The sequence below is a fragment of the Periophthalmus magnuspinnatus genome, chromosome 4 (assembly GCF_009829125.3).
Source record: "Periophthalmus magnuspinnatus isolate fPerMag1 chromosome 4, fPerMag1.2.pri, whole genome shotgun sequence".
NCBI lineage: Eukaryota > Metazoa > Chordata > Actinopteri > Gobiiformes > Gobiidae > Periophthalmus > Periophthalmus magnuspinnatus.
The window spans coordinates 22577158-22590321 of record NC_047129.1 but is presented as its reverse complement, the minus strand read 5'-3'; the positions used below and the strand labels follow the sequence as shown (position 1 = coordinate 22590321).

At 38.8% G+C, this 13164-nt stretch overlaps 1 protein-coding gene across 1 annotated transcript; it reads right to left on the bottom strand.

Annotated features, from left to right (window-relative positions):
* Window positions 1-2224: 2224 nt before the first annotated feature.
* On the bottom strand, window positions 2225-11403 carry serpinc1 (serpin peptidase inhibitor, clade C (antithrombin), member 1). Its single transcript, XM_033965533.2, has 9 exons — window positions 11368-11403; window positions 9899-10059; window positions 8994-9208; window positions 7988-8203; window positions 7130-7267; window positions 5260-5478; window positions 4043-4217; window positions 3493-3557; window positions 2225-2944 (listed from the first exon to the last, which is right to left on the bottom strand). Exons 2-9 carry the CDS (start codon window positions 10056-10058, stop codon window positions 2768-2770), a joined length of 1365 nt encoding a protein of 454 aa, XP_033821424.1. The 5' UTR covers window position 10059; window positions 11368-11403; the 3' UTR covers window positions 2225-2767.
* Between the last annotated feature and the right edge of the window lie 1761 nt (window positions 11404-13164).

Sequence of the window (13164 nt, the reverse complement as noted above, 5' to 3'; positions counted from 1 at the left end):
TTAAAATGTATATTTTCCAAATGTAGACATTATTTTAAGTTAGAACATTTGAAATACTTATCTCAAGTTGACCAAAAGCATGATTAACAGAGAATTATAGCCACAAGAATGCATCATATGTGTTCCTTAAAGGGCTATTTTCTGATCTATGTTTATAATGCTGTTTCCTCATCACAAATATACCAGGAGCTGTCTTTTGTTTCATTCACACATGTTTAACACACAAACCCTGCATATTTAGGCTTCTCTCCAAACTGAAAACACTCTGTTCCATCTTGTGATATCATGTGGATTATTTCAACCCTGGAATTGCCAATCTCTACTATATAAGAATAAAAAGGTAGCTGTTACATTGAAAACTACCGCTTCATGACATCACAAGGTGGAACAGAGCATTTTGGGCTTTGCAAATGTAGACAGTCTAATAATGCAGGGTTACTTAAACATGTGTGAATTAAGCAAAACAAAGCTCCAGGTATTTTTGAGGAGGTTACAGCGTGACTTTAAGCTCACAAGAGTCAATTTTGGGTAGTATAGGACCTTTAAAGTCTAAATAAATTCATGGTTGGTGGTTAGATTTCCGTCTGTCATTGCAAAGGCTTACTATCATATCTTTCTTCACTGAATATACACTCAACACACAGCTTTAAATATTGATTTCATTTTCCGCTATCCTAATTCCCAGATCTGACTTTTCCTCCCAACACTTTTCAGTCTTCTTCCATACTGTGAAAACGGTCAAACCTCATCAGAAACACTTCATTTTGCTTTAAGTTTTTTGTTTTTATTTTTGTACCAAATTTGTTTTAAAACTGTTTCTTAACCTTTCCTGTTTTCTAGTCTTCTGTGAATCGATGCTATATCCACATATTGAGATGATATTGTTGATTCAGATATATGCTAATATATTGGGCTATGGGGAGGATTCTGTTGCATGTTAAACGGTGGAGGGAGGGTTTAGTTTTAGTCTAATGTGAAAAATGTCTTCACTAAAACCACTATCACTCACAGGACGCATCCGCCCAGAATAAAGCACTTTAAGTGTCACTCAACTGCGCCATGTTTTTATTTGTAATACACGGTCTGATTATTCATAACCTTAAAGAGGGGGCATTGTACAAAATTTTCTTTTTGGAGTCTCTAACATGTTATAACGTTGTTGCCTCATCAAAAACATGCCTGAATCGGTTGTCTTACAGCAGAACAGGCGTGTACAAGACTCGGCCCACCAGCCTACTGTACATCATCCACGCTCCCACACAACAATTTCCCATAAATATATAAAAGCATGATACACAACACAAACCTGATGTGATATGCAATAATTTCAGAAGCGAAATGCAAGTCGATTGTGTCGTAATATCGATCTGAAGGGTAAGTGACAGACTCAGGGGCCTCACAGGGTCAAAAACGAAATTGAAACTGATAAAATTAAAGTTTTCAGTGAATATAGCATTTTCAAAACGGTAACAGTGATCTACATATGTTACGTGTTAGCAGTTAATACCCCATACAGGTGTTATACCCCCCTTTAAAGGTGCATTGTGTAATTTTTCTGTTTGTCAGTGGAGATATTGTTTTGTTTAGAATGTTCGGCATTATAACATTACTTACTTATTTTGCATTATTTAAGTATATGTGTTTTTAATTGCTCAAAAATACATAGATTTGCACTGTGAGCCGGGGGCACCTCTTCACAGTTCTGAGGTGTCATATATGTACAAAAATATTACTAAAGTGTAAAAAAACAGCTTGATGTGGAAATGTGAGAAGAGCGGGTTTGAGAAAGTTTGTGTTCTGGTCCTGTGTGTACTTTTAATCAGAAAAAGCAAATCCTTCTGCAAAAATGTACATAGTTCACATTTATAATCTATAAATACTCTATAAGTATCATTGATTGGTGAAGCAGTTTTATGCAGGGTAAATGAAAAATATTGATGTTTGTGTCTCCTTGATAGTTCTCATTCCAGGTAATATCTTCAACGTTAAGAATAATCCAACAGCAACCAAATCCAGTTCAGGAGTTTATTAGGGGGCTGTAGGTGAATGAGGATTGTAGCTTGATGAAGAGAAGCTGGGAAGCATGGAGTAGGTAGGGATTATGGAGTTGTGCTTGTTTGTCATTTACACATTAATCCATTTGGAAGATTGGGGACCGCACGATATCAGAGGACTACTTTTGGACAAAATGTATATATTGATCGATATCAACTGAAGTCAAGGCTATGAGACAAATAGAACATCTGTTTTATTCATTTTTATATTGCAGTTACACCTTTAACTTTATAATTTAGCATTCCTTTTGACACATGACATTCTTAATAATGGTTTTCTTACAGCGTTATTACAGTTAACATTGTTACCATTATCACAGCAAGCAACTTCAGTTCCCTCTAAACATCAAAACAGAGCTCTCAACTCAAAACATGGATGTCATTTTATGATATCTCTGTGTCAGATGCCCTCTCATCCTCTTATATCGTGTGTAAGGTGCACTCTCATCCTCCTGTATCCCTGTGTGTCTGATGCTCTTCTATTCTTCTATTATATTCCTGTATATTAAATGCCCTCCCATCTCCCTGTGTCCCTGTAGTGTTAGATGGACATGGGGCAGGTCATATACAGATGTTTTGGTTGGATAAATATAGTGGGAGAATGGACTTTGATACTAAAAGAAATGATCAGTTAAAACATTTGTAGTACTTTTGAATATTTCTCATATAAATTCCACACTGGCCCTAGCTGTAGTCTGAGGTGTGTGCTGTGATCATTTGTTGCAGGGATAGGACACTCTGCCGATGAAGAGCAGGGAGTTGATGGTGGACTCCCGGATAAGGACCAGGAAGGGCCGGTTTGCCATGAACACCTCTCTGTCGTGTTTGAGAGAGCGGCCAACGGCCACCACCGCGGTGGCCGCTGCGGCCTCACTGCCCTCCTCATTGACCTGTGCGCACAAACACACACATTAGAATCACATTACATTACATTAAAAGGCACTGTATGGAGCTGGTCCTCTGACTGCTTTTTAAAGCTATTACAGTCACAAATTAACCTGGGTTGCCAGTGTCTTAACCTGCAGATAGAGACACATACAAGATTTTCTCACTCTCAGTATATGGACAGGCGTCATGTGAAAGCTCAGAATTCACTCAGACAAACATCAAATTGTAACATAAACAACCTGACCATCATGTCCAATGTTTTTGTAATTAAGAATAAGCATTGCGATTGTTATCAGCAAAAGCTATATTTAAGTTGAACATGTTTGGGGGAAACAGTTAGGTCATGTATGGAATTTAAAATCAAAATCTCACATATGGTCGCTTAAAAATTGGTGTAATGGAATTTTAAAAAGAGGAAGTAGGTAATTAAATGTATCTAATTTGTTCCAAGCTCTCTCAAACCCTTTGGACATTTCGTCATAAATTTCTGCTTTTATAATACACTATTACATTTGCTTTAACTAAAGATCTGGACTGTGGTCAGACTCACCTCCAGGAAAGCTTTGTGATAGGCCTCTGAGATGAACAGAGTGTCACTGCCATCCTCCAGCATCCCTGAACACAACACAAATCACTCAGTCACAGTCTCAGTCATTTTATTGGAAGAAGACACTCTCTCACCCCCACTCCACTTACACCATTCACTCCTCACTTTGTGCTACTTTAAATCAAACATTTATATACTTTAAACCAAACATCTATGTGAATCAGGAGGGAATCAGGCATGGACCGTTTCTGACTTCTTGGCATCGTGGCCTCTCTTTCTCAGCTGGCAGATTCATTCTACTTTCTGGTTCCTCTCTCTTTCCTTGTCAACCTGGCCTCACTCACTACTCCTCTCTTTCACCTGGCGGACTGGCTTCTGTTCTTCTCTCGCCCTTTTACCTGGCAGACTCACTCCTCCCTCCCACCCCTCCTCACACTGACCTCTCTAACCCTCCCCCTCGCCCTCTCAGACTCTGGCAAACTGGCCTCTGTCCCTCTCTCCCCCTTTTACCTGTCAGACTCATCTTCTCATTTGGCAGACTGGACTCTCTCACCTGGCAGACTGGCCCGCTCGGCGCTGAACAGGTCGCTGAGTCCCATGGCCTCCAGCTTGTCCTTCAGACTGAATTGGTCCTCCACTTTGAACTTAGGCACGTGCACCGACACTGTCTTCTCCACCATCGAATCCATCCACGAGTTCAGCTTTTTCTGGTCCAAACCCTCCTCGATCTGAGACATGGAGAACATACTGCTAATTCTAGGATCCTTAACAAAACTGTAGTCTAATATGGACTAATTCATAAAATAGAAAAAAAAAACAAGATAACAAAACAAACCACCAGATAACTTAATACACGATTGAAATGGTACGAGGATTGTACCATTTCACTGGACAGCCAATATTTTACCTAGATTTTTCTCCGGGCACTTGATAATTGCCATATTTCAGATGACATTACAACACAAGAGCAGGTAAAATGTTAAAACGTAAAACAAAAGAGGCGTGAAACTATTTGATATGCTAAATGGTCACTACTGGTATGTTTCACCTCCCATCCCAAAGTACTTTACAGTGCATTATTCAATCACTCGACACTTTGTGGTAACCTACTATTGTAGTCATGTTGCCAGCACGTTATTTTAACACTGTATGTTTATTGTATAGCACTTGCACTTTTATTAACGGTTGCTTGGAGGCACGTGACCCCAGTCCCAAGCTAGAGCGTGGCACACTTATAGCCAACTTAAACATGTCCAGCTAGTCTCGATATCATTGTGGAGATGCAGCCACCAGACTAGTGACTGTGCTGCTTTTGGGACACTGTTAATGCTGTATGTGTTGCCAAAATTGTTTCATAGTCAGTAAAACATGAATCCAAAAATAACCTATACCCTACCTATACTACAATGTTTTTTTGTATTATTGTTTCACCAGGGCTCTTCATATAGACATATCTGCATTGCACCCCAGTAAATGGTGAAAAAGGATCATATCTCTGTCATCATTTTGAAGAATGCAAAAGTTACAGCTGTCCTGGGACAGACTGATGGAAGCGAGGCTGCCAGTCTATGCCAACAACCACCACCAAGACTCACACACACTCCACATTCATACTAGGCGAGGTTGGTGACGTGTTTTGCCAAATAGTAGACAGGGGATACAGGCTGACTGATTTCCTGTCTCCTTTATTATATTTTCCTAAATTTTACCTGTTTCGTTTGCCTCTCCATGATTGTTTAACCGTCACTTTTCCTCTCTCTCATTTGTTACCTGGGACAGAGGCATATCCTGGTGTGGCAGGATGAGCACCATGGTGATGTCATCGCCCATATAGGGCATCTCGAGTATCTGCAGCTTCTCCTCAGGTAGGTCCCTGTATTTGAACCTGGTCTCCTGGTACATCATCTGAACAGAGCAGGTCTGAGAGGGGGACACGTGGAAGTCCACCTCAAACACGTTATCTTTGCTGAATTTGTGCTTCCATTGGCCCTAGGGGAAAAGTAAATGACAAGTCTATTTCAATAGAATGAAAATAAAGTTATATTTAGTTACATTTAATCGAGTAACTTTTTTAAGAAATTGTACTTTTCAAAGTACTTTTCTGTCAGCATGTTTTTACTCATACTTGAGTGATATTTTTATTGAAGTAACAGTACTCTTACTTGAGACAGTGGGAAGTGAGAAGTGCTGGTTACTCTTCCCACTGTAAGTCTACAAGTGAACAAAGATTTGTAAATTTGTTTCTTGTACTGCTCCTTCAGATATTAGTTTGTTTTTTGGAAAGGCAACACATTATTTATTTTTTATTTTTTCCTTCCAATTACATTAATTTCAAATTTAAAGCTATTATGTCCTGACAGTTACTCTTTAAGTTGAGTACTACTTGACTAGTAGTTTTACAAAATACTTTTTTACTCTTACTTGAGTAATTTCTTGGATCAGTACTTATTGGACTACTTGTACTTCTGCTTGAGTGATATTATTTTAAGTAATGTTACTCTTACTTGAGTGAGGTTTGTGGAGCTGCCAGTCCGCGCACAGTAAGGACACATATTTCAGTGCATTAAACACACACACATTAAACTGCTTTTACTTGCGTTTTTGTCTATTTTTACCTAAAAGATTACATACTTTTTCTCAATATATTTTTAGATTATATAAAAAGTATGAAATGTATGGAAAAAATAAGGTAAGGTGCACTATGTAACTTCAGTGGATGGTCTGCCACTTGCTTATTTCCATGGAGATGTTATTACTTTGTTTGGGATGTTCCACAGTATGGCACTAAACTTATCTATCTCCAAGTTACAAGTCATATCTGTGGAAGTGACCCTTTTCATAGTAATAATCCATATTTTTCCTTGTGTGTTCCCTTTTCTTTACTTTTATTGTTTACTTTTATTTACATTTCTTGTTAATAGCCCGTAAGCATAAGTGCGGGAATTGCTTTTCATTTTAACCTCTTGGACAATGTACACCAGCAACGCCATATGTGCGTCTAACGCTACGCGTTGATGAATAAGTCTCTAAAAACAGTACAGTTTTTCGTAAAGTACATTTTACAAGGTCAAAGACCAATTATGAAGGAAAAAGCGCTTTAACTTAAATTAGTAGCCTATGAGCACCACTGCCACGGCTTGTTATTGCTATGCAAAGCATTGTCGCTATTGTCAACTTTTGTATAGTTTTAAAACATAATTCATCTGAGCAACAATGAATATGTAAGCAATATAAAAAAGTGTGATGTTTAAACATGAGAATTTACAAAGTCAAGCGGTGCAGGAGCAGCTTATCGATGATGCTTATAGTGTAAATTGATGCTTTTAAAAATATGTGCATATGCAGCTTTGTCAAAATTAGATGTGGCTGCAGCTCAGGTGTAAATTGCAGGAAACCTAATGATGAATGAAAACTATTATTGCAAAGTTTAAGTCAAAAAGTCAAACTTGTATGATTTTATTATTATTATTTTATTTTATTTATCTCTTATTTATTATTTTTTTGTAAATAATTTTAATTGAAAAGAAAAACATTTAACAGACTGATATGTGATTTATTTCTTTTTTATCTGTCCTAATTTATGTTAAGTTCTACCTGACTTCTAAAGCTTCTATAGAGCCATGTCATCCTCTTGTGTTACCTTGAAGTAGATGGTGTTGACCAGGACCAGGACTGTAGTGGAGTCCAGAACTCCAGGAGGCAGAGTGTGCCTAATGCGGTTCTCTGTTTTATTAGCGATCCACTCGTTTATGGTCACCCGTGAGCCTTCTGGGTTCTCCTACAAAACAAAACAATTATTACATCTGCCCCTCTCCTCTGCTCCCTCTGACCCTCGCCTCTGCATCTTCAGCTCCATCTGACCCTTGACTTATGTTCTGGTAGGTCTTGTAGAAATTGGGCTAAACCAAGACTAAACCAGGCCCACAGACTGACACAACCACCTTGAAGTTGAATGGCATGAGTCTGGCTTTATACACCATTTGGTTGATGTTCTAATGGCCTCATTGAAATAGGACTGAAATAGAGCTAAACCAGGCCTAAACCAGGTCTAAACTAGGTCTAAAACAGATCTAAACCAGGTCCACAGACCATAGATAAACACACCTTTAAGTTAAGAGTCAGCATTTTGGCTTAGACAGTGTGGCTGATGTTCTAGTAGGTCTTGTTGAAATTGGTCTAAACTACATCTAAACTAGTTAATCAGATTTAACTAAAGTTTAAACCAGGTCTAAACCAGGTCTAAACCAGGTCTAAACCAGGTCTAAACCAGGTCTAAACCAGGTCTAAACCAGGTCTAAACCAGGTCTAAACTGGGACTAAACTATTTTTAAATCAGGTATAACTCAACTCCACATGTTGAGTGGCATGAACCTTGCTCCACAGACTGCCTAGCTGATGTTGTGGTAGGTCTAAACTGAGTCTAAACCAAAATTAAACCAGGTCTTAAACCAGGTCTAAACCAGGTCTAAACCCAGTCTAAACACATTCTGACACTCACCTTGAAGTTGAGTGGCATGAGCCTGGCCCCATAGACCGTCTGGCTGATGTTCTGGTAGGTCTCGTTGAAGGCCAGGCTCTGCTCTCCAAACAGCCTGTTTGCAGACACCAGCTCCGTGGTCTGGTCCTTCTTTCTAAACAGCCGGCAGTTCAGTTTGGCGAAGAAGTAGTGCACCTGGTCAGATGTCTTCTCTTTAATAGTGTCGAACTGAAAAACCTGACAAAATTACACAATATTTATCAGGGACATTGAACATTAAAACATCAACCTACTCAAAAGAGGCAATAAGTTTGTACCGGGATACAGCGAAAGTGCTCCACCTACACCTTATTCCAAATGAGTTTATGGATGCTTTTCAGAACTTTCAAAGACGTGACAGTAAACCTGACAACAACTAGCATGCTAACACACACTTCCTGATTACTGGATAATAAAACGCTTTACAATCAGATGAAGACAGGGGACATTTTTGACTTCAAGAGCTCCTTATTAGGGCTGTGTTCGGTTAAAGAAATTCTTGGTTCACTAAAAACGCAGATTAAATTTATATTTCACTCCCAAATCTTAAAGAGTGGGTATTACACTATGGACTATTCATTATTAGCTGACTGAAAGGTTTTTATTCTGCACTCTTCTCTTTTAATGTTAATTTTATGATGATTATTTATGTTTTGATTTGTTGTGTTAGGATTTTAATGTCTTTTTCTTATTCTGTAAAGCACTTTGAATTACTTGAATTGTGCTATACAAGTAAACGTGTTTTGCCTTGCCACATATTTACACCATCATGTTACCTTTTATAGTTAAAAAGTCCACTCTAAGTCACTCCCCCTTCAGAGCGCTATCACAACACAATCAGCGTGACATGTAAAACCTCTTCAGACATGTTTTCGAGGAGAGAACATTATAATATTGTCCTTCAGCTCTACTCAGGACCATTAGAACACGGTTTCAAAGCCTCTGTTCTGCCATGGAGCAAGACTTGTAAATTAGATTCCCGGATCACCTTCATGATCTGCTCCAGGGTCTGGTTGCACGCGCCCAGCTTAGTCATGGCGAAGGCGGTGGAGACGCTAATGGGCGACATGAAGATGTTGTCTGTGGGGGAACGTCCGGAGCCCAGCTGTTTGTACAATGACATAGCGAAGGCACTGTTAGCCTGGGACAGCTCCCACACTCTGGGGTTAGTGTTCGCTGGAACGGGGTCTGAGGTGGGGGGAGCTGTGGAGAGAGGAGAGCGGGGTAAGCCAGGACTAAAGTCTGACTAAACCAGGACTAAAGCAGGACTAAAGGAGAACTAAAGCGGGACAAAAGCAGGATTAAAACAGAACTAAAGCACAACTAAGCCAGGACCAAACAAGGATCAAACAAGGATTAAAGCAGAACCAAACAAGGGCTAAACCAAGACTAAACCAGGACTAACACAAGACTAAATAAAACCTAAACAAGGAGGACTAAACCAGGTCTGGGGTGGTGAGTGCTGTGGAAAGAGACAGGGGTGAAGCAGGACTAAACCAGGACTAGACCAGGACTAAATCAGGACTAAACCAAGCCTAAACCAAACCTAAACTAGGACTAAACAAGGACTACACTAAAATGATTAAACTGCTACTGAACCAGGGTTCAAGTAGAATGAAACAAAGATCAACCCAGGACTAAACTAGGACTAACACACAGGGCCAGTGGTGGTGGCCACAGGGAGAGAAAAGACCAGCGTGAACCAGGACTAAAACAGAACTAAACAAGGATAAAACCGAGGAGAGAGAAAAGTTCAACCAGACCAAGACCAAGGACAAGACCAAGACTAGAGCAGAACTAAACCAGGACTAAACCGGGGACAAGACTAAGACCAGAGCAGGAGTAAACCAGGACTAAACCATAGATCAGACTGTTACATCTGATTTGAAGTACCTGTGTTTGTTGCTGTGGGCTCATCGTCCTGGTCCGGGGTCCTGTACACGCACCGAGGCTCCAGAGGCAAGTCTTTGGGTTTAGAGCTGCAGATGTCAGGGACAGCGAGGGAGACGAGGGGGAGTAGGGAGAGGAAGAGGAGAGAGACACACACGCGCATGCTGGGGAGAGAGGAGGAGAGAGAGAGAGAAGGAGGGAGGAAGGGGGAGTGAGAGAGAGGGAGAGAGAGTAGAAAAAGATGTAAGTAGAGCTTGGAACAAAGAGTCTTTAATTAGCACAATGGAGATTTGAAGATGCTAAACACGATGTTCATTTAACGTATTCTGACTTTAGAGTGACAAATGTATTTACCAGTAATGACCCAGCAGTTTATCAGGTTATTCCACAGCTCTTTCAATTACTTTTTTATGCATTGTTTCTGCTAATACATCTCTATGGATGTTTAGCACGCTGGAACATAGACATGATTGTGCGTAGAAGATGAAAAAGTGCTATATAAACAAAATTGACCACTGTGCTAACAACGCTCATTATTTTACGTTTGGTCCAGGCTCCAAACATTTTTAAAAGATTTGAATGTCATTACTGATGGTACTATCTATCTGTGGATCATCTGTCTATCTAATGTTTTAAAAGACAAAAAGTAGAGAAATATAAGAGAGAGGTTGACATTATAAACTCCATTAAGACCTTGACTCTAAGATACAGCTGACTTTCTATTTTGCAGTGAAAGTCAGCAAACATAGTACAAGTATATGTATATTTTGTACTTCTATAATTGACACTTTTACTTCATATACCCCTGTCTCACTGTAAAACCTATATGACCCACACTTCTGAGCTTCAACATGACAGTGAGAAAAATATCAAATTGTGATTTTTCTGAGTATTGTTATAAGTATTGTTATTGCCAGTAGATTTGCAATTTATGAAAATAGGATTCTGTTCAAAGTTCACATTTTAAACACATCTGAAGGAATTGACAAACACTGAAATATAAACTGAGAAACTAATACAAGAATCACATTTCAGAACATGTTTGTACAGATCCAAACTACAGGGTTAGCAGTTTTTTTTTATGCAGAATCAGACAGGAGATTTTGGTTGTTTGTGAGGAAATTCATCCATTCAAATTGCGCAGTACTTTGGGTCAAGTATCTTAATAAAAAAACAAACAAACATTTTTTAGCTGTGCGAACTAATTTGAATTAACACCTAGTAATTTTGCCTACACTACTATTCTTTGACTCTGTATGACATAAATATTGCAATAAAAAAGTAAATACATCAACAAAAATGCCCAAATCATTTATTCTAGACTAGTCAAACTGTATTTGTCCACCCACACAAAATCTACCTGCACCCACGTCTGCTACACTCTACAGGGAGATAGGAGCATGGAAGGGCATCTGGCATGAAAATCATACTTGTAACTATTATGATGATATAAAAAAAATATTGAATCCTACCTGAACGCTTGAATATCCTGTATATAGATGTGTTTACTTCAGCGCAGCAGACAGAGCAGAACTGGAGCAGGTCAGTGTCCCTCAGAGCAGAATCAGACCTTTGGACAGATCGATAGACTCACGTCAACACTCCAATCACTCCCATCATTTAGACTTTTACACTCCAAAAGCACAGACACAAGAGAGAGGTTCACCTCCTGTACATGGTCCCTGTAAAATCAGCTAAACTAATATCTTCTTAAAGGTCCTATTATGCTTTAGCCATGTTGTAAGATTGTTTTCTCATCATAAACATAACTGCAGTTAAATTTCATTCATATTTGAATACTCCCCTCAAAAAACATGGTTCCACCTTGAATGTGGTGTGTGGGGGTGTGTGTGTGTGTGTGTGTGTGTGTGTGTGTGCGTGAGTATTTGTTGGAGGGGCTGATGGCACAGATTGGCAGCCTCACTTCTGTCAATCTGCCCCAGGGCGGCTGTGGAGCTAAAACTGAGTTGATAAAACCAAACCAAAACAAACTGGATTTCACTGATGACTGCAGCGTGGATCAGACAGAGATTCTGGCCGGCTCACCCTATAGGAGTCGTGCTGCGCCATTCCCAGAGCACAGGTGGCACGGACTCCAAAAAAAAAAAAGTTCACACAGGCTGGATTGGATTGAATTCTTCATATCTCCACAAATCATCCTTCCCCACTTAATGTTTGTGATACAGAAAATAATCAAATCATAAATGTGACCTTTTCAGTGAGTTTAGCCACGTGGAGTCTGTTTCCATGATTTACACTAAACAAAACTCAAAGAAAACCTAAAATAAACCAAAACTCAACCTAAACTGACTTTTTGCACATTCCTCCTGCCGCAGGGCAGCTGTGGCTACAGGAGATTCTCATATTGTGGGATGAATGACTATTGCACTGTGGCACTTTGACATGAAGTTCATTCATTTGGAACAGGCTTGTTTTTATTTCAGTATCTATTTTAACTGCATTGTTCATATTTGATCCATTCTTTGTCTTTTTTTGCTTCATTCTGTAGCCCACCAGCAGAAGGAAAGTGAATGCACCTTCTGCTAACAACAGTGTCTTTTTATGCACAAAGTTATCAGGAATGGGATGCTTTTACTTTTTTTTTTTACTTTGTTCTACAAAAAGCCTCCTGGCGTCAAAATACTACACAGTTCCACTACTACTACACATGATGTATACCTGTCATTAACAACTAAAATCAAAACACAAGGGCCAAAATAAGAATAAAAATTCTATACATTTTATTAGAAATCATAAATTATAAAAGCTAAATCTTATGTAAAATATGTAAAACACTTAAAACACAGAAAGAGGCACACGTTAAAAAGGCAGATTTGCCACAGACATTAAAAGCACCATTTAAATTCAACACGACCAAACTACAGGCTGCGACCACACTGTAGGGAAATGTATGGGATTTAATTGAAAAATTTTGCAAAAACTTTTATACTTTTGGAAATGTATAATACTGGGATTTTTGGGGCAAATTTGAGTGCATTTTCTGTAATTTTTTTAAGAGTTATTTAATAACACTTAACATTGTATGTTTTTTTACAAATGCTACTTTCTCTTTAAAATGCCCTGACCTTTAGTGCTATAATTACTGTCATTTTCAGATTAGTAAAACTAATTATTTCTTCACTAGCTTGCAAGTCCCTAAAAATAATCCTTCATTTTTAGTGCTTTTAGTACTTAAAATATTAGAACTTAAGTTTTGGTTTCAATCAAATCGAAATAGCAATTTGAATGAACGCAATTCACAAATTCCA